We start from the raw sequence: 26,139 nt of genomic DNA, 5'->3' as shown, positions 1-26,139 counted from the left end.
CAAGTTTGTGTAGTTTGTGACAAGTCATCTCCAGGGCTGTGCTCAGCTTTTTTTTTTACATATATTTTGCCATGATGGTCAACCCCCCCAAAAAGGGGAACCCAAGTGGAAGCACTTCTCTTTATGAAGGCTATGTGTAGTTAAGAGGGTTTCTCATCAGTAGACAAGACCCATGCTTATTGTGTTCTCCACCTGCATGATAGTGACCTTCATAATAGTTGGAGTCGTTCCTAGATATACAACAGCAAGGTATTCTTGTGCAGCTTCCTCATCCATTACATGACACACTTCCCCCTGAACACTTCATCCCAGATGGTGGAGAGGAATGTATAGATCTGGTGTGCAGTATACCATGGGTGAACTCGGGGGGAATCTTTCTTACACTATATCAGAAAGCTGAGGGGTTCTCTGGGATATTCCAGACTTATTCTGCCTGGAGCTGAAAGTGAAACATGAGGTTGTGACTGTTGTTGTGAGCTGCAGTACTGACTACAGCCACAACCAAGTGTGTGGCATTGTTCCTGATAAATAATGATTGCTCTTCAGTGCTTGCTAGAGGGCCGCAGCTCCTTCATTGATCTGACCAACTGGGGTGCCAATAACCAGACCCTCCCAATCAGATATTGATAGCATATTTTCGTCATCTACTTTATAGTCTGGGAACATATTTTATCTTAATCTCAGACACCCCCTTTAATATCCAATAAACAAGAGCATAACTGTAGGGGTGCAGGGTTTGCCAATGCACATGGGCCATGGTTGGGGCCTAAACGGTGATATTGACCCATATGAGAAGACCAGTACTATTAAAGACCCATGATATTTGGGTCCCACAAGATTTTTAGTTACACTCCAGCCACTAAACATGAACTGATGGGAAGTGCAGAGGCTCCAGGCTCAGTCAGAAACCTGTGCACAACAGGACCGTCTTCCAAAGTGGTGCCATGACTAACACATACATGATAAAGGGTTAATATTATGGAAAACCAGGCCCTATCCAACAACTAAGTAGCCCCACTCCCCTCGGCATTTTAGTAATCTTCTCACCTAGTATGTGCAATTATATACCACCGTATCACACCTTCATAGCACTATCATGCATTGCTAACTGCAATACTGTGAATGCTGAAATCAAACTGCTATTTGGTGTCCAAATAATACCACCCAAGAATGTTTAAAAACGCATACAGCATCCATATTGTTAGCCATATATGCTGTACTACTGATATTAAACTCCTTTGAGACAATATAATACTGCCATATAATACACAAATATTATACCATATTTTATAAAGCCCACATGATTCTTCCATCAGAATTAGAGATAACGTGTTTTTTTCTCTCTTTAAGTACATACATACACGTGTATAGGCTGTACATATACACATATACAATGTGCAAAATGACGTGGAATACATTGGTGCTGTAGAGAAAAAAAAAGTTATTCTATACTGTATTTATACACTGGAGATAATCCTATCAATATGCAGGACTCTGATCCATCAGTCACATTAGTAGCCCAGACAAGAACCCTGCAAACTGCCTCTCATATGCACGCCCCCTGAAGAAGCAGGACAAAACGCGCGTCGGGGAGAGAGACCCAATACCATATTCTAGCAGCTACATTCCAGTTACACTTTCACTCAATAACCAAGTTCTGGTTTACTGCTAGTTCTTCAATGAGACTATACTTATACTTGTTTATGATGTGTACAGGTCATAGCTGCACTATACAAATAAATGGGACAATTCAGGGATCAAAATTTTTAAGATCAGAAACTGAAGACCTGACATTGTGACTAATAGCAGATAATAATATTATAACAATAAAAAATTCAAGGTGATGACATGTCTAAAGATTCCTGTGATTTTAACCTAATCAATCATCTATGGGGTGTGCTGGAAAATCAAGTTTAATATCTGAAGGCCGCTCCTCATGACCTAGCACCTGTTACTTGTCAAAAATAAATACTTTTTGTAGTAACAATGCTGCTGTTATTCTGACAATGATGTTGTTTCTTTTTCATTCCTGTGCCTCTTCATTCTTCAGATATGGCAACTTCTTCCCTATATATAAATCTGGTCTTTTAGCTAAATGGGTGTAGTTCTCAATATGACACCTAAAGAGAAGAGTTGAGGACCACGCCCACTTGGCTAAAATAGACTAGATTTCTATACAGGGAAGAAGGGGCCATATCTCAGGAACGGAAAGAAGCAAGAACAAAAGAAACACAATGCCGGATTCAGGAGAACAGCGGCATTTAAACAAAAAAGCAAGGGAAGTCAGCTCACCTGGGAAAAAGATCTACAGAGACCTGCAGCATGGCAAGTCCAAATAGTGAAAAAGAAGCAAAAAAATCTAGCAAGATGGATCCTTGAAAAAAAAATATCTATCAAATGTACAAAGCCAGAAAAAGTTCAATCCAACACAATTAAAAAAACCAGACGCATTTTCATGAGAATGGACTGCGTCTGAAAAGCGTCAGCTTTTTTAACAGTGGCATTTACACCAGGTAAAAAAAAAAAACATTTATGGCAAGTGACAGTGCTTCTTCACACGATCTGCTGCTAACATCTTGATGCCAGATAATTTGTTCTTGTGAGGTCTATAGCAGAAAATGCCCAGGTTGTACCAGCATGGTCAATGTCATTATATACGAGAAGATTGATTACTTATAGGAGCTTTTATATCAGGACTCCGTTGTCACATTCACAATAAATTATGGATCCTTCATCAGAAACCCATGGCTGGAGGGGGAAAACCCATCATGACCTAAAATCAAACATCCTCAGACAGATAACAGAGTAATAACTAACAAATGATCATTTACCTAGTTTTTAAGATACTGGCGCCAGCCCAAGAGGAAGTAGCAGGATCCGAATGCCATCATTTGCATGGGACGTCAACATTTTTGAATGCTAAATATTGGACCCCTCGTTATAGAAAGTTTTTATGAATAATTTTTAATTTCCTATATAGGATATTTACAGAAATTGTCATCTACAGAATATACCTAAGAGGGTTTTACTGTTTGATCCTCTTATCTCAGGAAGATCGGTACAAATTTCTATGTGTTAATTTAAAGAGAACTTGCTTCCTAAAGATTTTGCCATCAGAACGTTGGTCTATTTAGGAAGGGCTTGCAAAGTTTTAGTCGGACTGACGCAGTTAATTTCCTCCTTTGATGCTGCTTTGTTTCACATAACATTAAAATTTATTTTTGTCTGAAAAGGTCAGCCATGTCCCCCTCCTCTCACTCCTTCTCACTGTCTTTTGTCTGGCTGTGAGACAACTGTCTGCAGCAGGAGCCTCCCCCCTATCTGCCATAGGATGACAGATTGCTAAACCCTGCCCCCATTTGCTAAAGGGTCAAGATTTCAAATGGCTACCAGCCAAAGACGGAACTGATCGTCAGGAGATTAACCTCTTTAGATTTCTGCAAGACTTCTACGGATTTCTACAAGACTGAGTATTTCATAGTCAGACAAACTAACAAATAGTGAGGACAACTATATGTAAATTATTAACCCATTCATTTTTAGGTTTAGTGTTTCAAGAGATTCCTATGAGACAGGACGACCATTGGAGGGGGAATGCGGTGTAAGGATCAGGCATTCTGAATATCAATGCCCAATCCTTTTGTTCCAGGGGACATAAGCCATGACCAGAGGCCTACTCCTCTCTCCCCATTCAGAACACATGCCTGCTTGGCTGAGCGTGCATGTATATGGTTAGCGGGGGAGGGGCACATAGCAATTGGCCTACATCTGTCTGATGGATATGGCCAGCTTTAATCTTAAAGGGGCTAATCAGTAATTTTTTTATATTAAAAATGGGTCCATGGAGGTATAAAAGCAAAATAATCATATACTCACATACTGAATCTCCACCACACTACTGACTGTGTCTCCCGACAGTTTCTTATTCCAGAAGATAGTATCATGTGACCGCTCCACACTGTCACGCTCGCGCCTTGGCTGAATGGCGCGAGCCGGGGGGGTTGCAGCCCCACTGTGCCACAAACCAGGCTACCCTGGAAGGGGCGTGACTACGACAGCTACCTCGGTCTTCACTGGAGCCTCTAATGGTGAGGTCAGGCTTGTGCGGCAGGTAGCTGTCGGGTGCCACTCCAGGGTGGTGTCTGGCTGTGGCTGCTGATCCCACTCGGGGACAAGTCACTTGGACAGGTGTGACTAACAGGCAGGCTGAGACACTGGGCAAGCAGGCACGGCTTAGTACACTGGCAGGCAGGCACGGCTTGGAGACACGGCTTGGAGACACTGGGCAAGCGGGCATGGCTTGGTGACACTGGTCAAGCGGGCACAGCTTGGAGACACTGGACAAGCGGGCACGGCTTGGAGACACTGGGCAAGCGGGCATGGCTTGGAGACACTGGGCAAGCGGGCACGGCTTGGAGACACTGGGCAAGTAGGTGACGGCTTGAGACACAGGGCAAGCAGGAGTGGTATATGAGAGAACAGGTTTGGACCTGTTCACACAGGAGGTGCAGGTAGGCAGAGCCGCAGGAGTGTGGAGTAGACAGAGCCGCAGGAGTGCGGAGTAGGCTGGGCTCCAAGGGGGCCGGGCTGGCAGAGCGGCTAGGGAGCCGAGCAGGCAGAGCGGCTAAGGAGCCGAGCAGGCAGAGTGGCTAGGGAGCCAAGCACAGATAGAGCTGCAAGGGTGCAGATGAACAGATAGAGCTGCAAGGGTGCAGATTCACAGACAGAGCTGCAAGGGTGCAGATGAACAGATAGAGCTGCAAGGGTGCAGATGAACAGGTAGAGCTGCAAGGGTGCAGATTCACAGACAGAGCTGCAAGGGTGCAGATGAACAGATAGAGCTGCAAGGGTGCAGATGAACAGATAGAGCTGCAAGGGTGCAGATTCACAGACAGAGCTGCAAGGGTGCAGATGAACAGATAGAGCTGCAAGGGTGAAGATGAACAGATAGAGCTGCAAGGGTGCAGATTCACAGACAGAGCTGCAAGGGTGCAGATGAACAGATAGAGCTGCAAGGGTGCAGATTCACAGACAGAGCTGCAAGGGTGCATATGAACAGATAGAGCTGCAAGGGTGCAGATGAACAGATAGAGCTGCAAGGGTGCAGATTCACAGACAGAGCTGCAAGGGTGCAGATGAACAGATAGAGCTGCAAGGGTGCAGATGAACAGATAGAGCTGCAAGGGTGCAGATGAACAGACAGAGCTGCAAGGGTGCAGATGAACAGATAGAGCTGCAAGGGTGCAGATGAACAGATAGAGCTGCAAGGGTGCAGATTCACAGACAGAGCTGCAAGGGTGCAGATGAACAGATAGAGCTGCAAGGGTGCAGATTCACAGACAGAGCTGCAAGGGTGCATATGAACAGATAGAGCTGCAAGGGTGCAGATGAACAGATAGAGCTGCAAGGGTGCAGATTCACAGACAGAGCTGCAAGGGTGCAGATGAACAGATAGAGCTGCAAGGGTGCAGATGAACAGATAGAGCTGCAAGGGTGCAGATGAACAGACAGAGCTGCAAGGGTGCAGATGAACAGATAGAGCTGCAAGGGTGCAGATGAACAGATAGAGCTGCAAGGGTGCAGATTCACAGACAGAGCTGCAAGGGTGCAGATTCACAGACAGAGCTGCAAGGGTGCAGATTCACAGACAGAGCTGCAAGGGTGCAGATGAACAGAGCTGCAAGGGTGCAGATTCACAGACAGAGCTGCAAGGGTGCAGATGCACAGACAGGGAGGACACAAGGAAAGACACAGCAGGGAAGGAAGCCACGGACAAGGAGAAAGGGAGATTAAGGTAGGACAGAGTACAGACAGGGTACTGGAACCAAGAATCAAGGGCCAGGAAATTCAGCCTCCTGGCAGGCAGACAAGGTACAAGGCAAGACAAGAAGTATTCCTCCAGAGAAGGAGAAAATACACAGAACAGGGCCTGGCTTCCTCAGCAGCAAGATACTAACTGAGATTAGACATTGCACAGGCAATGTTTCAGTGGCTGTGGCGGAACTAAATAGTCAAGGGCTCTAGGTGATTGGTAAGGGACATATTACACAGGTGCATCCTGACTGCATAAGAACCAGAGCGTTCTGGCGCCGCCCCCCTATACACACATAGCTTGGAAGCATAGAGCAGAGGCACAGAGCACAGGACTGGCAACAGACAGAATTCACAGCATGACCCGGAGCAGTGAGTAAGTTGATGTGCGGGGGATGGGAGGCCATGCAGTGACGCCAGCAGGGTTGTTACACACTCACTTAGCTTACACTAATGAAATATGAAGGCTACAACTTCAGTGGCCACTAGGTGGCTTTAGTGATCACAGGACATTCTCTGTCTAAAGGAGAAGCCAGTAGACTAACAGGGGACACAGGCAGCAGACCAGTGGGTCAATATATGGATTTTGATATTTTTTATACTCCCTTAGATCTTTTCTTAATATAAAAAGTACCAGAAAATCTTTTGAAGGACTTTTTTGTTCTAAAGGAGTCAAGACTACAGTGTAACAGGTTTACCGCGACAGAGAGGGGCCGGAAGACAACAGTGTCTGATTTCTCATACTCCAGCACTGATTAGAAGCACTTCACCTTCATATTAAACAGTGCATATTTTGCTAGCGGTGCAGAGGTTTATTTGCTCACTTGAGAGCTCCTTAAAGTGTTACTGCTTTGATGGTCTCAGCTGTTCAGTGTTGGCCACTCACCTCTGCTATATACACTGGCCTCTGGCAAGCAGAGATTGCTAATGTTAGTTTTATACTGCCTGGTTTTGGAGTCGGAGGTGTTGGTTGTTAGGAGGCATTTGGAATGTTGTTATACGCACAGACAAGTGACCAAGCAACAATCTTTATATCCTCATCCTCTCCTATTTAGGTTTTCCTCTCTTTACTTACTTGTGTTCCACCTTGTTGTTTATGAGTGCATATTTGTGTGATTGGTACAATTGTGCTCAAAAGTTTACATACCCCAGCAGAATTTTTGCTTTCTTGGCCCTTTTTCAGAGAATATGAATGAAAACATCAAAACTTTTCCTCCACTCATGGTTAGAGGTTGGGTGAAGCCATTTATTGTCAAACTACTGTGTTTTCTCTTTTTAAATCATAATGACAACCCAAAACATCCAAATGACCCTGATGAAACGTTTACATGCCCCATTTCTTAATACCGTGTATTGCCCCCTCTAACATCAATGATAGCTTGAAGTCTTTTGTGGTAGTTGTGGATGAGGTTCTTTATTTTCTCAGATGGTAAAGCTGCCCACTCTTCTTGGCAAAAAGCCTCCAGTTCCTGTAAATTCCTGGCCTGTCTATCATGAACTGCGTGCTTGAGATCTCCCCAGAGTGGCTCAATGATACAAATGGGCATGCAGTAACTGGCATGGTAACTTCCAGCCAACTGATTGGCAATTTGGAGGGTAGGCATGTCCATGAGATCAGTTCTTATGAATAGTCAGTGAGGATATTACCTGCAGACACCTCAGAATACAGAGACACCTCAGAGGTTATGTCCACAATTCTGACCACGGCTCTTGTTTTTGTAAATGTGACAAAAGTCACTTGCAAAAAAAAGTATTTTAGGTATTTGGGAGAAAGGTTGTATTTTATCTAACCTCTGTTAGTGGCATGGTTAATCCTGGTTTCTAGTGAGCCATTCTTACAGAGATTGTTATCCTAATACTGTCCAGAATATAGACTATTATCAGGACCTGAAGGGCTGCCCATATGTTAATGGCACAATCCCATTAAAGTGGTTGTCCAAATCTAGAACAATATAAAAAAGTCTGTTATCTGCCAAAATGGCGCCACCCCTGTGCAACTGTAGTATTGCAGCTCAGCCCAACTGCAATACAAAGACACCGCCAAAAAACAAATGTGGTGCTGTTTGTGAATGAAAGCAGCCATGTTTTTCTAATACTGTACAATCTCTGAATTCAATTTGGAAGCTGCTAATGAAGCAACTGCCTGATTATTAAGAGAAGTTCAGACTTTACTTATCCCGTCACACCACCCACAGGCTCTCATCCTTCCCCCTTTTATTTGTATAGTAGATGTGTGCCCGATGCTATCGCATCGGGAGGGCAGTAACATCACGATGTGGGCAGCTTTGTGGCGCTGGGGGTGACCTCCGTGCAGTCACAACCTACAGGAAAGACGGTGTTTTGCAGCCTGTGCTAGAGATGGTGTGCGGCGCCACCAGAGGGTGGCCGCACGCATTCTCCAGCACAGGCCCCAAGCCGCAGTCTTTCCTGCCGACTGTGACTGCACGGAAGTGGGTGGGTGGGCAGGCAGCGGCGGGATCCGGCGCATGAAGTCAGGCAGTGGGTCCTGGCCAGGGGTCATCCCTCTCATTACTCCCCCTCATTACACCCTCTCATTATACCCCCTTCATTACACCCCTCTCTTTATACCCCGTCGTTACACCCCTTTCACAACCTCATGATCGTAGCGGTGGCCTGGATCTGAGCGGCGGCTGGGATCTAAGCAGCTGCCGGGATCCCAGCGGCAGTCGGGATCACAGCGGTGTTCGGGATCGCAGCTGCGTCCTGATCCAAGTGGCATCACTCGGGTGTACCAAATTGGCGGTCGGCATACTTCCGGTGCGGCGCAGTGGATTGTGGGATTCGGGGACATCCAGACGGAAGTAGATGACAGACAATTTAAGGCAATTATGTATATAGATTCTTAAAATATACTTAGATCCTTTTAGTGATTAAAAGATTGGTATTGGAGGTTTGCAGGTTGAATAAAGAACTGTGGAACCGACTTATTCATAATAATCCATCACTAGTCCCAGAAACAATGAGTTCTCTGTGTTCAGCATCAGACATTATCAGCCCCACAAACAAATTTTAACATTTAATTTGTCATTAAGCATGAGATGCCAATATAAACAAAGCAACCCATGATGGCATAGCTATAAAAATAAATGTATCATCCTGCACAAAACTATTAGTTATTTCTTATGCATAGGGAGCAGTATTATAGTAGCTATCTTCTTATACATAGAGGACAGTATTATAGTAGTTATATTCTTGTACATAGCTGGCAGTATTATAGTAGTTATATTCTTGTACATAGGGGGCAGTATTATAGTAGTTATATTCTTGTACATAGGAGGCAGTATGATAGTAGTTATATTCTTGTATATAGGGGCAGTATTATAGTAGTTATATTCTTGTACATAGGTGCATTATTATAGTAGTTATATTCTTGTACATAGGGGCAGTATTATAGTAGTTATATTCTTGTACATAGGGGCAGTATTATAGTAGTTATATTCTTGTACATAGGAGGCAGTATGATAGTAGTTATATTCTTGTATATAGGGGCAGTATTATAGTAGTTATATTCTTGTACATAGGTGCAGTATTATAGTAGTTATATTCTTGTACATAGGGGCAGTATTATAGTAGTTATATTCATGTACATAGGGGCAGTATTATAGTAGTTATATTCTTGTACATAGGAGGCAGTATGATAGTAGTTATATTCTTGTATATAGGGGCAGTATTATAGTAGTTATATTCTTGTACATAGGTGCAGTATTATAGTAGTTATATTCTTGTACATAGGGGCAGTATTATAGTAGTTATATTCTTGTACATAGGAGGCAGTATGATAGTAGTTATATTCTTGTATATAGGGGCAGTATTATAGTAGTTATATTCTTGTACATAGGTGCAGTATTATAGTAGTTATATTCTTGTACATAGGGGCAGTATTATAGTAGTTATATTCTTGTACATAGGAGGCAGTATGATAGTAGTTATATTCTTGTACATAGGTGCAGTATTATAGTAGTTATATTCATGTACATAGGGGCAGTATTATAGTAGTTATATTCTTGTACATAGGAGGCAGTATGATAGTAGTTATATTCTTGTATATAGGGGCAGTATTATAGTAGTTATATTCTTGTACATAGGAGCAGTATTATAGTAGTTATATTCTTGTACATAGGGGGCAGTATTATAGTAGTTATATTCTTGTACATAGGAGGCAGTATGATAGTAGTTATATTCTTGTATATAGGGGCAGTATTATAGTAGTTATATTCTTGTACATAGGTGCAGTATTATAGTAGTTATATTCTTGTACATAGGGGCAGTATTATAGTAGTTATATTCATGTACATAGGGGCAGTATTATAGTAGTTATATTCTTGTACATAGGAGCAGTAGTATAGTAGTTATATTCTTGTACATAGGGGGCAGTATTATAGTAGTTATATTCTTGTACATAGGAGCAGTATTATAGTAGTTATATTCTTGTACATAGGTGCAGTATTATAGTAGTTATATTCTTGTACATAGGGGGCAGTGTTATAGTAGTTATATTCTTGTACATAGGAGCAGTATTATAGTAGTTATATTCTTGTACATAGGGAGCAGTATTATAGTAGTTATATTCTTGTACATAGGGGCAGTATTATAGTATTTATATTCTTGTACATAGGAGCAGTAGTATAGTAGTTATATTCTTGTACATAGGGGGCAGTATTATAGTAGTTATATTCTTGTACATAGGGGCAGTATTATAGTAGTTATATTCTTGTACATAGAGGCAGTATTATAGTAGTTATATTCTTGTACATAGGGGGCAGTATTATAGTAGTTATATTCTTGTACATAGGGGGCAGTATTATAGTAGTTATATTCTTGTACATAGGAGCAGTATTATAGTAGTTATATTCTTGTACATAGGTGCAGTATTATAGTAGTTATATTCTTGTACATAGGGGGCAGTGTTATAGTAGTTATATTCTTGTACATAGGAGCAGTATTATAGTAGTTATATTCTTGTACATAGGTGCAGTATTATAGTAGTTATATTCTTGTACATAGGGACAGTATTATAGTAGTTATATTCTTGTACATAGGGGCAGTATTATAGTAGTTATATTCTTGTACATAGGGAGCAGTATTATAGTAGTTATATTCTTGTACATAGGGAGCAGTATTATAGTAGTTATATTCTTGTACATAGAGGCAGTATTATAGTAGTTATATTCTTGTACATAGGGACAGTATTATAGTAGTTATATTCTTGTACATAGGGAGCAGTATTATAGTAGTTATATTCTTGTACATAGGGGGCAGTATTATAGTAGTATTATAGTAGTTATATTCTTGTACATAGGAGCAGTATTATAGTAGTTATATTCTTGTACATAGGGGGCAGTATTATAGTAGTTATATTCATGTACATAGGGGGCAGTATTATAGTAGTTATATTCTTGTACATAGGGGCAGTATTATAGTAGTTATATTCTTGCACATAGGAGGAAATATCATTGTAGCAGTATATAGTTTAAAACATTTTAACCAGTTTGCAGATTCTGATACTTGCCTAGAACAGTTTTCCATGCTCCACTTCTTGGCTGCTCAAGTAGTCATGACATCAACTAAGGTGTAAAATCTGGTCTAGACTAAGACATCCCACAGATGACCTTATTTAGCCAGAAATGTCTAAAGATGCACCATATCTATTGATATGACACATCCAGTCTAGTTCTAAGCTGCCTAACGTCCCAATATTTTATAGATTTGATCCTTTTTTATCACATGTGCACATATTTGGTTTGTTCCCTTATAACCGTAACATGCCATGCTAGAAATCATTATACAATGATATATAGATCACTGATAATGGTCGGCTGATTGGATCGAGGTAAGTCGCAGATCGCCCGGCATAAACAATATGTGCTTCCGAGAATATCCAGACAGTATAGTAGCAGAATGATTTGCTTGCAGTCATATGAGCAGGAAATGGAGAGAAAGCTGAAATTATCCCGGTCACAGAATCAGCAGTAATTTCTAAGTTACAAGATGTTAGTGCCCCGGCACATGCGGCCCAACGACGTCGCCGGACTGCACCTCTAGTGCTGGCCAGTTATGCAGGAAGGGAAGAAGAGGACTCGTTTGGTTGGACAAGATGCACTTAAGGGGATTTTTTTTGTTTTAAGGGGTCAATCAGGGAGCATTATTACTGGTTTAGGGGCAACAATTCTTGCCTTGGCCCCATGAGCTGGCAGCTACTGCACCACTTTCTGGGACAAACCATGGGGTGTCTGCGCATGAGAAGAAGGTTGGCCATGCACCAAAAAATAAAAAAGCATTAATAAAATTGTTGGCACCAATGATCCCAAATATGATTGATTGGTTGCCTTCTGGCTGATCCTAATCTTATGTGAAGATTGTGAGTAGAATTATTAGGTATTTTGACCATATCATCATTTTTATGCAGATCTTCCAGCTCCGAGCTGTATAAACTTGAATGTTTATTGGATGAAGCAGATCAGGTGATGTGTATTTGTACAATGAGAGGGATACGGCCTAAGGATACAAAACCCTTTATCAAGGTGTGCAAAATTATTTGGCAGCTTGTGTTCATCACGCATGTCAAAGATTGTTACAAATCTTATAGAGAGTGCAGCACTCCTGAAATTGCTAAGATGTTGGGGTGCAATCACAGAACCATTAAAAGTATTGTTGCAAATATTCAAAAGAGTCGCAAAAAGTATGTTGAGAAAAAAAGAAGCACAATAACTGCCAAAAATTTGAGAAGAATTAAACATGAAGCGAACAGGAAGCCATTGTCCTCCAGTGCCGTCATACTCCTGGGATGCAACCTCCCTGGAGGGCACAGAAGTACAAGGTGTTCATGCTCAGAGACTTGGCCAAGATGAGGAGGTTGAGCTCTACCACCATTGAGCAATTACAGAAGTATGAGGTGACCAGTGCTCAGAGACATGACGAGGAAAGCTAGGGTGAAACTGATAACGACAGAAGAAGATACAGAAGGGGAAATGGGACGCCCTCACACCCAGGGCTGTGGGGTACTCGGTACCGGGCCCAGTGGATCTCCATGGGAGTTGCCACGGTAGAGGTGACCCGGCCCGTGGCCCTGGGCGCCCATTGTAAATGTTCAGTGTCAATGAATAAGTTGTGACGCCACCTGTGGTGTTCGGCAATGTAGATGTTAAGCCGACGCTGCAGACAGATCCTCTGGGACAGATGATGTTGTGCAGCAGTGATGGTATAGCCCTCCACAGGCAGGGCTGTTGTCCCAGGGCAGAGTGGATGTAGTGACAGTTAGATGGTGTAGTGTCAGGCGCAGGGGATGTAGACGTGCTGGACAGGTTGGCGCAGGAATAAGTGGAGGACACCAGGGCATGTAGTTCCCAAGCTTTACTCACAGTCTGTTGTGCATACAGGTGCCCGCCTCGGTGTCGTGTCCTCCAGGTCAGGGGCTCAGCCAACCTCCAGGCAAGATGAAGTACTCCGTTCCAACACTCCGGAAAACCTATGTGCCTTTTCTGAACGTCTCCTCTTATAGCTCCTTTAGATGAAGTACTCCTGGTACTGAGTTACACTAGAGTTCCTCTCGTCTGATGTTCCTATGAACTCTACTTGTACGGCAGACAGCTGTAGCCTGCTTCGGGGACTCCTTGCTACTAAGTCCCGACTCACTATCCAGTTGCTGTTGTGCCCCCAAGTCTTGTGTGGGAATAAAGTGGTCACTACTTCTATTCCTCCGGTGTCTGCTGCAGGACCATTAGTATCCATACAACCTCGGGGACTGGGCCCCGGCCTTGCGCTTAGAACTTCTAGGAAGGGTTCTCATCTAACCCACGTCCTCTGTTCTCTTTTACTCCTCACGTTCCGTACTAATCCTTTCTTTCTATAGAGAGTCTGGCTTTCAGTCTATGTTGCTCTCTCTCCCGTTCCGGTGCCAGTAGACCCAGGTCACTGAGATCTGCTGCAGCACTTCCATCCATCTATCCCTCTCTCTAGGGATCTTCTTCTCTCTCCAACCAACTACCGACTGACTAACTTAAACTCTTCCTGCTTCTAAAAATGTAATCTAACTCCACCCACCTCCCAGCACGTTTCGTGTTCCAAGCAGGGAGCCACCAATGGGTGCTTTGCTACAATCCAAGCAGGGGGCCGCCGAAGGTGCTTTGCTACACTACTTTGTGGTGTGGGCTGCAGGTGTTGGAGCATGGTCAGGAGTCTCCACCTTACCTGGATGGTGGGATACCACACCTCAGGAGGAGGTGCAGTACCTCTGTGGCGACTGAGCCTCAGGGGCGCCACAGAAATGTCAAGACTGGGCCAAGAAATATCTGAAGATGGATTGTTTGTTTAGGTTTATGTACTGAGGAGATGAGAGCGACTCTTGATGGAGCAGATGGATGGGCCCATAGCCGAATCAGTAACGGGCACAGACCTCCACTTCCACTCAGACGCTAGCAAGGTGGAGGTGGTGTTCGGCTATGGGCTGCGATTATTAAAGATGAGCTTGTTGGATGTTTTCAGGTTGAAGGTAGACTCCCAAACCAACTGTCAGTTTTTAGAAAACACGTTCTTCAAGCAGTGGGACAGGAAAAAGTCTGCATCTTCAAGAAAACCATGATTTTTCAGCAGGACAAGGCTCAATCGCAGCATCAAAGTCTCCACTTCTCGAAGCCAGTAAAGGCCATAAAGATGAAAAAATAATGACCCAACCCCTTCTTCACCCGACCTTAACCCTACTGAGAACTTGTGGCCTTTCTTATACAGGAAATTTACGGTGAAGGAGAAGAGTCACCTCTCTGATTATTGGTGGTGTGGTTGGTGCTGTCCAAAAAGTTGATCATGAACAGATTAGGAAACTGACATAATCCATGGATGGAATTTATGACTATTACTGGAAGAAATGGTGGGGACTATATTACTATATTGGTCACTGGTATAAATTTTTTAAATGTCAGAAATGTATTTTTGTACATTTTGAATTGTTTGGTTCTTATTCTCATTCTAACAGATGAAACAATTGAGATGGCAACATTTACTTTTTTCGTTTAGTTGCATAATAATTCTGCACACTAAATATTCAGGTTTTAGGTTTATTAACCCTTTGGTTTGACAGACATCACTGTAGTTGTTCAATAATTAAATTACCATAATCATCAGAAATACAAATTTTCTAATAATTCTGCACACAGGCACAGATTCATCAAAACAGTTTCCTCAGAGTTCTGGCGTCAATTGCTTTTAAAAGTTGTACAATTTTGGCGCAACTTAGTTTTGCGCAAAAATGTTGTGACTTTTGGCGTTTTCACACCCTTTTCTCCCAGTTATGCCAAAATGGGCAGAGCTGGGGCGCGCCGAGGGCGGGACGTAACTGTTCATCTAATTCATGACGAATGCACGCCAATAATGAGGTGCTCCTGATTCATAAAGAGGCGTCCTGAATCGGGAGCTTCTGACTCCTCCACGCGCCCTCATCAAGAATAACAAGAAAATTGCCGGTTTTGTTGAATCGAGGTCACAGTGTTTAGCCATTTTCAGAGAGACAATTGGTGAAATCAGAATTCCACATTTATCGGAGTCATGTCATAAATATTGATTATCGCAAGAATCCAAAGTGAAGAAGAGGCACTGTGAAGCCATGAGAAATGCTTTAACATGTATAAATTGAGTAGACGATAGATTTTTTTTTTGTTAATGTGAATAGCGGTACTTTTCCAGTTTACATGGCCGTCCAATTATTCTTAATACTGTCCTTGCCCGATGTAATAGACACTGAGAAGGGTATCTAAGTATTAAATATTGACTTTACTAAATGCCTTCTGGATTCCCAGATTATCTTCATCTTTAAGTGCCTCCACTAAGTAGGAAGGGTGTTCCCCAGATCCTGTGACCCTCTTAAGCAAAGGCATGAGATATCAGAGTAGATACGATGCAACCTTGATGAAGCCTATTCAACTCCTTTAGGCAAGATTTCATAAGGCTCATCTGCCAACTTCCTTGGGTTATTATTTTGCAGCACTCATGCCACTTTGCAAGGAACAGCAGCAGTGCTCCGATATCAGTATCACAACTGAGGAAAGAGCAGAGCTTAAACGGGTTGTCCACCACTTTACCTTAGTACCATCATGGCCCAATTATAAACTAGCAAAAAAATTGACGTTTCCCTCTACCAGACACCCGCTGCTCCTTTTTACTGCTTCCAATGTCTTCTGCCACTTCTTGAAGAGCTGGATGTCAGGTGATTGCTGCAACCATCATCAGCCACTGACTAGGTGTAGCGACTACACTGCCTGAGAAGGAAGAAACAGTCTCTTCTTTCTTTCTTTCAACTCCGATGAAACGTGACAAAATGCATCGTGCCATGTGACGCCTCTAGCTGGAAGCAGAAGCCAAGAGACCGGCGGGGAACACTAACACAAGTAGCATGGAGGAGTAGTGATGGTCTGGTAGGCGAGTATGTGCTTTAAGTATTGCTATGAGGTCTAAGAGGCAACATTTCTCCTTGTGTAGAGTGACATGCCGGCCCTGACATGCCAGTGTAAGGAGACTTATTCGTTGTGCAATGCTTCTCTGAGAAATTACATATGCAGATTGACTTAAATGCGAACCGTGTAATGATTTATGTCTCCTGCGGAGGTGCTGTAGTAAATGTGAACACTTACTGTCAGGTTCCCTGACAGTTTCCTAACTGGTGGTCCTAGCAGTCAAACACCCTGTGATCATCTTACGGTTATGGAGTGCTGATAGTAAAAAGTGGTGTTCTCAATTGGATAAAAAAATAATAGTACTCTTCCATTATCCGAACACTACTCACGAGTGTTAGCTAAAAGATATTTAGATATCTTGTGTAGAAGAAAGAAAGGTGGCACTCACCGATCTCAGAAGTCCAAACTTTATTGGCGGCAATAAAGTATGGACTTCTGAGACCGGTGAGTGTCAACTTTCTTTCTTCTACACAAGATATCAATGCATGACTACATTGGTTGAGCACCCGTGAGTCCAGTTGTGAATGCCTGCTTATCCACTCAGATGGCTGTGATATTACCGCATGATTGCACATCACACTACTATTGGAGCGGAAAAGGTTTGTGTGGTGCGGATAATTTCTGTTTTCTAAAAGATATTTAGGCTTTAGGAAAGCATGAATTTTTTTTGGCAGGTATCAGGTCCAAAAGTGAGTCTTGACCAATGTAGGGACTGATCTTCCAGTTAGACCCTTCTATCTCGTTCACTGACTAACAAAGGTCTAGTAAAAGTCACATGTCTAGGAAACTCGGAATCAGGTCTAGAGCTCAGGGGAGTCAGTTTACTGGGCTCATGGATTAATATCCTAGCCTTGTTTCAGGTGAAGACCCTCTATCTGGTTCTCCAACTTGGGAACTTTTGATTCCCATGGCAATCCTAGAAGATTTATCCATCATGGAACTATATGGGAAGCCCATAGAGGAGCAGCATCTGGATATTAGAAAAGTAAAACTATTTCAGCACTGAGGATTTTTTCTAAGACAGAATAATCCAAAGAGTCTTTCAAGCAGAAAGTCCTGAGTTTTTGTAGTAGTTTTTCTTTTCCTGAAGAGGTTTTGGAAGTTTTTTTGACTACAATGTGTATTTTTTTTTTATAGTCTTTTGATTTGACACCGACAACTGTAGTTTAGAAAATCTTCCCAAAAAAAGTATACTTTTTTTGTCCACCACGCATTATCCAAAACCTCTCCAGGTAAAATAAAAATCCTCTGACCTTCTAATATGAACAATAAAGTGCATTTCCCATAAAAATGAATATTTTGAGTTTTCCAAGCATGTTGACGTGTTTCTTTTTTCATGAGAAATTAGGAACAAATCTGCTCCAAAAAAATCTTCTTAAAAAAAAAAAAACGCCTGTGTGTAAAAACAGCCTGTCTTTAATAATTTGTTTACACAGTTTTTTGAGGATTATTTTTTCGCAGACCTTCCTCAAAGAAAACCCACCTGAAGTTTCCTTCATTTTACAAAATTTGGTCAGTACTTTATTTCAGTATTTGGAAGCCAAAACCAGGAGTGGGTGGAAAATACGTGGTGAGGTGACGTGTTTCTATTACACTTTTCCTCTGATTTGTTCCACTTCTGATTTTGGCTTATAAATACTGATGTAAAATACTGACCAAAAACTGAACGTGAGAACATAGACAGAGGCTTAAAATTTGTCGCGATTAGGTCCCACTCACAGAGGTGCGGGTCGCCCTCCCTGGGCAGTAGGGTACTCGGTACCGGGCCGGTGTCAGGGAGATGTGTCACAGCGGCGGTGACCCGGTCCGTTGCCCTGGGCGCCCAAACAACGGGGGGGGGGGGGGAATTTAAATGGTGGAATGTGGTTGCTTAAATGAATAGTTCGTGACGCCACCTGTGGTATTCGGCAAGTGAGATGTTGAGCCTACACTGCGTGCAGATCCTCTGGGGCTGGTGGTGTGTTGCAGTCAAGATGGTGAAGCTCCCCACAGGTGGAGCTGTAGCCCCAGGGCAGTGTAGATGTAGGGGTAGAGGAGAGGCACCAGCGGTGCAGACACTGGTACCCAGATGTAGCGGTGCTGGGTGTGTTGGCGCAAGAATCAATGGAGGACACCAGGGCTTGTAGTTCCAAAGCTTTACTCACAGTCTGTAGTACACACAGGTGCCTGCCTCTGTGCTGTGTCCTCCGGGCCAGGGACTCAATCAACCTCCAGGTCAGATGGAATGCTCCCTTCCAACGCTCCGCCAACATGTGCCTTTCTGAACGTCTCCTCTTATAGTGCCTATAGTGGTGTGAAGTACTCCTAGTACTGAGTTACACTGGAGTGCCTCCTGACAGATGTTCCCAAGAACTCTACTTGTACGGCAGACAGCTGTAGCCTGCTTCGGGGACTCCTTACTCCTGAGTCCCGGCTCACTATCCAAGTTGCTGTTGTGCCCCCAAGTCTTAGATGGGAGTAGTGCATTTACAGCCCACTACTCCACCGGTGTCTGCTGCAGGACCATTAGTATCCATACAACCTCGGGGACCGGGTCCCGGCCTTGCGTTTAGAACTTCTAGCCAGGGTTCTCTCCTAACCCACATCCTCTGTTCCCTTTAACTCCTTCGTTCTGTACTAATCTTTCCTTCTTATGGAAGATCAGGTTTCTGTTCAATGTCTTTCTCCTTCTTTCCTTTCCCGTGCCAGCAGACCCAGGTCACTGAGGTCTGCTGCAGCACCTCCTTCCTCCATCCCTCTTCCAGGGACCTTCTCTCCTCACTCACTCCTACTGACTGACCGACTGACCACTAATCCTAAACCTTCCCGCTCTTTTATATATTCTAACTCCACCCGCCTCCCAGCACGTTTCGTGTTCCAAGCAGGGAGCCACCAAAGGTGCTCTGCTACACTCCAAGCAGGGAGCCGCAATGTGACTTTGCTGAACTACCGTGTTGTGTGGGATGCAGGTGTTGGAGCGTGGTCAGGAGCCTCCAACTTACCTGGATGGTGGGGCACCACACCTCAGGAGGAGGTGCAGTACCTCTGTGGCGACTGAGCCTCAGGGGCGCCACAGGTGCATGGCTCCTGGCGGACACACAGAAAAGAGTCCCTGTGCAAGAACAAAATATGGGCCCTATGCAGCCCAAGAGCTCCTAAAAATGCAAAATTGCACCTGCTTTTGAGATATAAATGGGCTCATTTACCTCTTCGGCCCCTGTGGTAACACTAATGATATGTCCGCCCCTGGCTCAGAGCCATACAGTGAACACATTGCTAAAATCCACAAGATGAAAATCTATCAGGTGTCTGTGACAACAAGCGCTCAGCTTGGAAATGGTAAATTTATTATAAAGTTGCCAAACTTTTTCCAATTCAATAATAACCCTTTACGTTGAAATGACTGAATGTCGCCTGCATGGCCGGAAATGAATCAAATGTCATTGTCAACCAGATGTCCTCATAGCCCATAAAACTGCCTGTAGCGCCGGCTCCACAAACATTGCCCATAAAAAAAAGACAGCGTATTTCTTACAATCAGCCATACAAGAATGAAACACCCGGCTTCTGTTCCTTCAGCTTTGCCCCAATTTCATAAAACAAGAATCACCGGTTTTGTGGAGTTTTTTTTTTACTATGGCGCCGTGGAGAGAGGAAGCTGAGCAGAAAGTCACATACGTGGTTTCATCATTTTCATTTTCTGCTTTGGCCAGCACAATTGTGGCTTCATTAAAAATCATGGGTGGGTGGCAACGACCCCTAGCGAAAAATTAGAAGGGATTTGCCCTTTATGGTCCTGAATCATGAAACTCCCCAGGTAAGGGCATAGCTCTAATGGGTGCAGAGGTAACAGATGTAACTGGACCCTGGTACATGGGGACTAGTAGCGCACATTCGCCATTCACATAGATATATGGTGTCTGGGGTGCCCTATCGCCTAATACCCTGTGGGTAGGTGAGGAATGTTTGTCAGGAATCAGCCCCTATGGGATGTATTTCTAGTTTATGTAAATCTCAATAAACATTAACAAAAAAAAAATGGAGATTTAATCGTGAGAAGAATGGCCTATAGCAACCAATCACAGAGCAGCTTTCATTTTACCAGAGCTGTTTGAAAACTCAAAGCTGAGCCCTGATTGGTTGCTAGGGGTGACAAGGACAGGTTTGATGAATGAGGCCTAGTATATGGCATCTCTGTGGTCTAGATCGTGTGGCGACAGAGTATTAGAAGATGGCTGTTATGTTTCTAAAGAATGCTGCCATAAACTGAATGGAAATCATCAAATTTTACTCATTATGTCATTTTTTTTTTTACTAGAACCACAAAGGTGAAGATGATCCTATATTTAAAGGGATCCTCCTAAAATTAAAAAAAAAAAAAAAACAAAAAAACAACAAAGAAAAAGTGATTACGAATAAATTATCAAATCCTTTTAATTACGCATTGTATTATCATTCTATGATGAGTTTCTATCAGTGTAAGAAGGCGGCAGCCATTTTACCATTTTAATGTATTATGGCGATTACCTTTATATACAAAACAAATTTGCTAATTAAAGGGAATTTATTCCCAATAATTATTACATTTTCTTTCTTTTTTTTTTTTATTTCCTGGAGAACCCCTTTAAGGCTCTGTGCACACGCTGCGGATTGGTCTGCAGATTTTTTATCTGCGGAACCGCAGGTAAAACCGCAGGTAAAATGGCCTGTGGTTTTACCTGCGGATTGGCCTGCGGTTTTCCCTGCGGTTTATCACCTCTACAATGGAGGAGATGGTAAACCGCATGTCATTTCTTTCTGCGGATTCAAACCCGCAGCTTTTCCGCAGTTAAAAGTCCACAGTGTGTGCACAGGAGATTGTAAATCCCATAGGATAACATGCTACTGTACACTGTCTGCAGAACTGCTGCAGATCCGCAGCGGCCAAAACCGCAGCGGAACCGCAGCAAAAACCGCAGCGTGTGCACATAGCCTAAGGGTAAGTTCACACGGGACTTTTTTGCTGCTTTTTTTTCTGCAGCAAAACCTGATCTTCTTGGCAGGAAAGAAGCTGCAGCAAAAACGCAGGTATAGGTGCATTTTTTTATGCATTTTTGGTGCTTTTTTTGGGGTGCATTTTTTTTTGTCTTTTTTTCCATGCTAATGTCCATGACTTTTCTGCAGTAAAAACACTGCAAATAATGACACCTGCGTTTTTGGTGCGTTTTTGCAGCGTTTCTTTCAACACCCATTCAAGTCAATGTGAAAAACGCTGAAAAAAACGGAGCAAAAACGCTGAAAGTGACATGCTCTATGTCCAAAAAATGCAGCAAAGCACAAAATCCTGATGACACAAAAAACCAATGTGTGTGCATGAGACCTCTGAAGTCTCATAGGCTTTGCTGGTAATGGAAAAAGTAGCTGAAAATTAGCATTAAAAAAATGAAAAAAAAATGCAGCAAAAAAGTCCTGTGTGAACTTACCCTAATAGAATTTAAAGAACTTCTTGGCAGAAAAGATGCAACATGTCGCTCGTCTTTCCCCTTCTATCCCACGTATGCCTGTTATGATGAGTCACCGAAGGAGGAAAAAACAAAATACCAGCTAAGTCCAGAAAAACCAGAGAGGTTGGCAGCTATCGGATTGCAGACCCCTGAACCTATCCACAACAACTAGCAGTAGCCGTGGGGGGTTCCTACGGTGCCCTAGACCCCTCGATCACAGCCGGAGAACTATATAGCCTAAAGACAGAAAGGGGAAAAACTAAACTGCCCCAGAGCAGACCCCAAAGCAATAGGCAGCCCCCAACATATAATGACGGTGAAGCAAGATGAAAACAATAACACAGATAGAAAGATAGGTTGAGCAAATGATGGGGCCCAAGCTAACTACATAGGACAGGATAGGAAAGCTGCTGGCTGCCATCCGCAAAAACCCTATCAAAATGAGCCAACCGACTGATAGGAAAAACAGGCCCTGAAGTCGCTAGGCTTCAAAAGACTACATCAGCACTCAGGCATATTCTGAAGAAAGAGCAAAATATCAACAGATCAGAGACAAAAATGGAATTCAGCTCACCCCCGGCCGTTGATGGCAGAACTCCCAAAAAACAAGGCAAAACAAAAACAAAACTGAAGAGTACAAAGCAGAGCAGAAAAACTTAGCTTTGAGATGCAGGAATCAGACTGGTCTCCAAGAATCCAGCGGGAAAATCACCAGCCAGGAAGAAGGGCGTCGGCAGCCTTATATCCAGTCCTCAATTCCAGCCACCCAGTCATCATCTAGCTGCCCAGGTGTTTGGTAATCAGTCTCACTACCTTCCTTCACTAGAGGAGGGAGTTCATCAGACCTCAATGGTGAAGGGAAAAATGAACTCACAACATATGCCTCTTTATAGGCCGTTGTTCTTCCTATGGTGACAAGCTGCTCCATAGTGGGGCCAGCAGTGTTATTGCTTGGAGGCCGCCTGTAAATCTATGTAGGGGCCATCTACAAAGCCACAACCGTAAGCTTGTGGGCACACTGCAAAATCTCCATCAGGGCCTCCATCACAGGTCTTTCATAGTAATAATCCTTTCATCTGGGCCCACAGGAACTTTTGCCTCCCTCTAAGCTCCTTGTCCCAAGAGCGATCAGCCAAGTTACAGCAATTGCCATGTATACAGTGTACTGACTGCTTGCGGCCTGCACAGGAGGTGGTGATGGCCAACTCAGTCGAGGGGTTCAAGAGAGGCCTGGATGTCTTCCTGGAGCGTAACAATATTGTATCTTACAGTTATTAGGTTCTTTAGAAGGACGTAGATCTGGGGATTTATTCTGACATAATATAGGTTGAACTCGATGGACAAATGTCTTTTTTCGGCCTTACTAACTATGTTACTATGTTAGGATCGGACATTGTCTTGTAAATGGAGGCAGGTCAGTCATCGTACCAGGAATTCAGGGAAATCGAATAAGAGTTTTCCAAGTTTTGCAATTTCTGTTCAATGCTGCAACCGAAAGAGGAAGTTGAGGGCATCAGCCATGCTGCCTTTTCTATGCGAGATGTGATAATGATATAGAGGGAATCGTGCTTTGATCTAAGCTTAAGAAGAGTAGCATGGTGTCGGCTGCATAAAGCCTGGAGAGCAATAGGTTGTCAGCTCCATAATATCTGAAAAGCGACAAGTTGTCAGCTCCAAAACATCTAGCGACCAACAGGTTGTAAGTTCTGGAGAGAAACAGGTTGTCAGCTTCCTAACATTTGGAGAGCAACAGGTTGTCAACCCCATAACATCTAGAGAGCAACAGGTTGTCAGCTCCATAACATCTGATGAGCAGCAGGTCGTCAGCTCCATAATATCTGGAAAGCGACAACTTGTCAGCTCCATAACATCTAGTGACCAACAGGTTTTCAGCTTCATAACATCTGGAGAGAAACAGGCTCTCGGCTCCATAATATCCGGACAAGTAGCATGTTGTCAGTGTACGCCCCAGCACCCACTATCCTGTCTGTGAGAGGACAAGGTATGACCCTCAGAGCTTATTTTCAGGACAAATGTCACTCACCCAGAAGTTTTCCTTAAAGAAGACGCCTCTCATTGTGAATTCGGCCAAGTTTGAAAAACTGCGAACTTCACTGTCAAAAAGGAACTGTCACTTCAATCCAAGTTTACTGCAGACTAGAAACAGCCAAGAATAAAGTAATAATTAGTTCCTCAAATTGTCCTTCCCTCTCAGCGTTGCCCTGCCCCTGCAAGTTCCTAAAAACCTGTTCAAAGTGCTCCAACTACAACCAATGCAAAAGTTATAGGCGGCTCCACAGCATCCTCTGCTGGTCACAATTCACATGGCAGCATGCGTATCAACGCGGAAAGACTGGCGCAAATGTACTGGACTGCCAGGGCCAGCCCCAAATTTCTGCAGTCACTTAGGCCTCTTTCACACATGAGTTTTTTGCCATCAGTCATAAGCCATCATTTTGTGAAAAAAACGGATCCAGCAAATGATTCTGCTGGATCCGTTTTTTTCTCATAGACTTGTATTAGCGACGGATTGTGAAGGATGGCCTCACGTTTCATCCGTCTTTTGATGGATCCATCGGATATTCAGTGTCCATCGGGCGGAGACAACGGACATAGTAAAGTTTTCTGTCTACATCGAAAAGTCGGACAGCGACGGATCCAGCGCCATCCATCATTGGCTATAATGGAAGCCTATGGGCGTGGGATCCGTCTCTGTCCGTAAAAAGACGGATCCGTCACTGGATTCCTTTAATTTAACCCCAAAAGCCATTCTGGTACATAAAAACTCTCTCATTCTATTCCTTTAAAATTCCTACGGCTGCTGCGACGGATCCGTCAAAAAAATGGATCCGGTGCATCAGTTTTTTGCAATCTACACAGGATCCGTTTTTTTCACAAAACGACGGATTGTGACTGATGGCAAAAAACTGATATGTGAAAGAGGCCTTAGGGTAACAGAGTCCCAGTGGCCCCTCTTTCCATTTTTTCTCCTCCCTTTCTAACTACGACTTTTTCCCCCCTTTTATTTTGTACTATTTTTATGGCCTTTTATTTCATTTTTTTTAGGAAGCAAAGTGACCCAAAACACTGATTCTGTCCTATTTTTATTTTGGCATTTACCGTTTGGGATAAATAATATATTTTATTTGTTCGGACAGTTATGCATGCGGCAATACCGAATGTATTTTTTTAATGTTTTATTTAAGCTTTGATGTGAACTTTTATTTTTATTTAATTATTATTTTTATTTAATTAATATTTCTTAGCTATTTATTTTTTTATATTTTTATTGGTCCACCTAGGAAACTCAAACCAGGGATCACTTGTACAATAATCTGCAGTACTATAATATTATAAAATTACCTATTTGGATCAGGATTTGTAAAATTTGCCAATGTAATATTACGTCAATACTTGTAAACCCAATAATCAATTTATTTATGAATTTTCAGGAGGAATAACAGAGGAACAACACAATACAGCATTGAACGAAAAGAAAAAAAAACATAACACAAGTCAGCAGCAGCAATGTACAGACCATACTGACACAAGGCAGAGCTCTACAATGATCTTTTTATATGATACTAGTTGAAGAGCCCGGCGCTGCTCGGGCATAGTAACTAACTATGGTTACGGTTATAGTTAGTTAGTGTGCAAAGCTGAGAGTGTAGCCCCGCCCACGTCGCATAGCCACATTCACTATTATTTCCCACATCATCCCGTCAGCCAGAGCTACTGGAGTACTACCCCTAATATCCCACATCATCCCTGTGATGTTGTCACATCTCCTGTTGTTTGTGGGCTGTTGCCCTTGTTTGCATTCTTTGCCTAGTAACAGTGATGTAGGGGAGAGGAGGAGTCGGGGGCAGGGACGTGGAGAGGAAGGAGGAAGTAAGGGATAAAGAAAAGCACGGCCTAGCAGCCAAGCACCAGCACATCAGTGTACGTCTCTGAATTCTTTATCGCCGACATCACGACACTACAACTGGGGACGAGGAAGCGTTCATTTATCAGCCACAGGTATTTCAGTCCCACGAACAGTCTACAAGGCTATCAACACTCACTATGGCTTGTCTACCCGCATTTCCCGCTTTTGATGTGCATCAGTCCCAAGCAAACCTGGCAGTATCTTGGGATAAATGGCTAAAGCGATTCGAGATATTTCTGCAAGCCATGAATGTCTCTGATGATACCCGGAAAAAAGCCATGCTATTACACTACGCAGGGGAGCAGGTTTACGATATATTCACTACTCTGCCGAATACAGGGGAGGACAAGGACTATGAGCTCAGCAAAGCTGCGTTAAGCAAGCACTTCTCCCCTCACAGAAATCCGGCATTTGAAATTTTTAAGTTCAGGCAGTCAAAGCAGTCGCCAACAGAAAGCATGGCTGAGTATCATAT

General features: G+C 43.2%; 1 protein-coding gene across 1 annotated transcript in view; it reads right to left on the bottom strand.

The window, feature by feature from the left end:
• The window catches only part of PSTPIP2 (proline-serine-threonine phosphatase interacting protein 2), an 87,945-nt gene extending 64,012 nt beyond the window's left edge, over positions 1-23,933 (bottom strand). Inside the window, exon 1 of the mRNA XM_073589778.1 lies at positions 23,781-23,933. Within this exon, the coding sequence (XP_073445879.1) occupies positions 23,781-23,813 (33 nt within the window). The 5' untranslated portion in view covers positions 23,814-23,933. The remainder of the gene's footprint in view (positions 1-23,780) is intronic.
• Positions 23,934-26,139: the final 2,206 nt, after the last annotated feature.

Source organism: Dendrobates tinctorius, unplaced genomic scaffold (genome assembly GCF_039654945.1).
Source record: "Dendrobates tinctorius isolate UK_male_01 unplaced genomic scaffold, ASM3965494v1 ptg000113l, whole genome shotgun sequence".
NCBI classification, from domain to species: domain Eukaryota; kingdom Metazoa; phylum Chordata; class Amphibia; order Anura; family Dendrobatidae; genus Dendrobates; species Dendrobates tinctorius.
The sequence above is the reverse complement of the archived record's forward strand: the minus strand, read 5'-3'. Positions and strand labels throughout refer to the sequence as shown.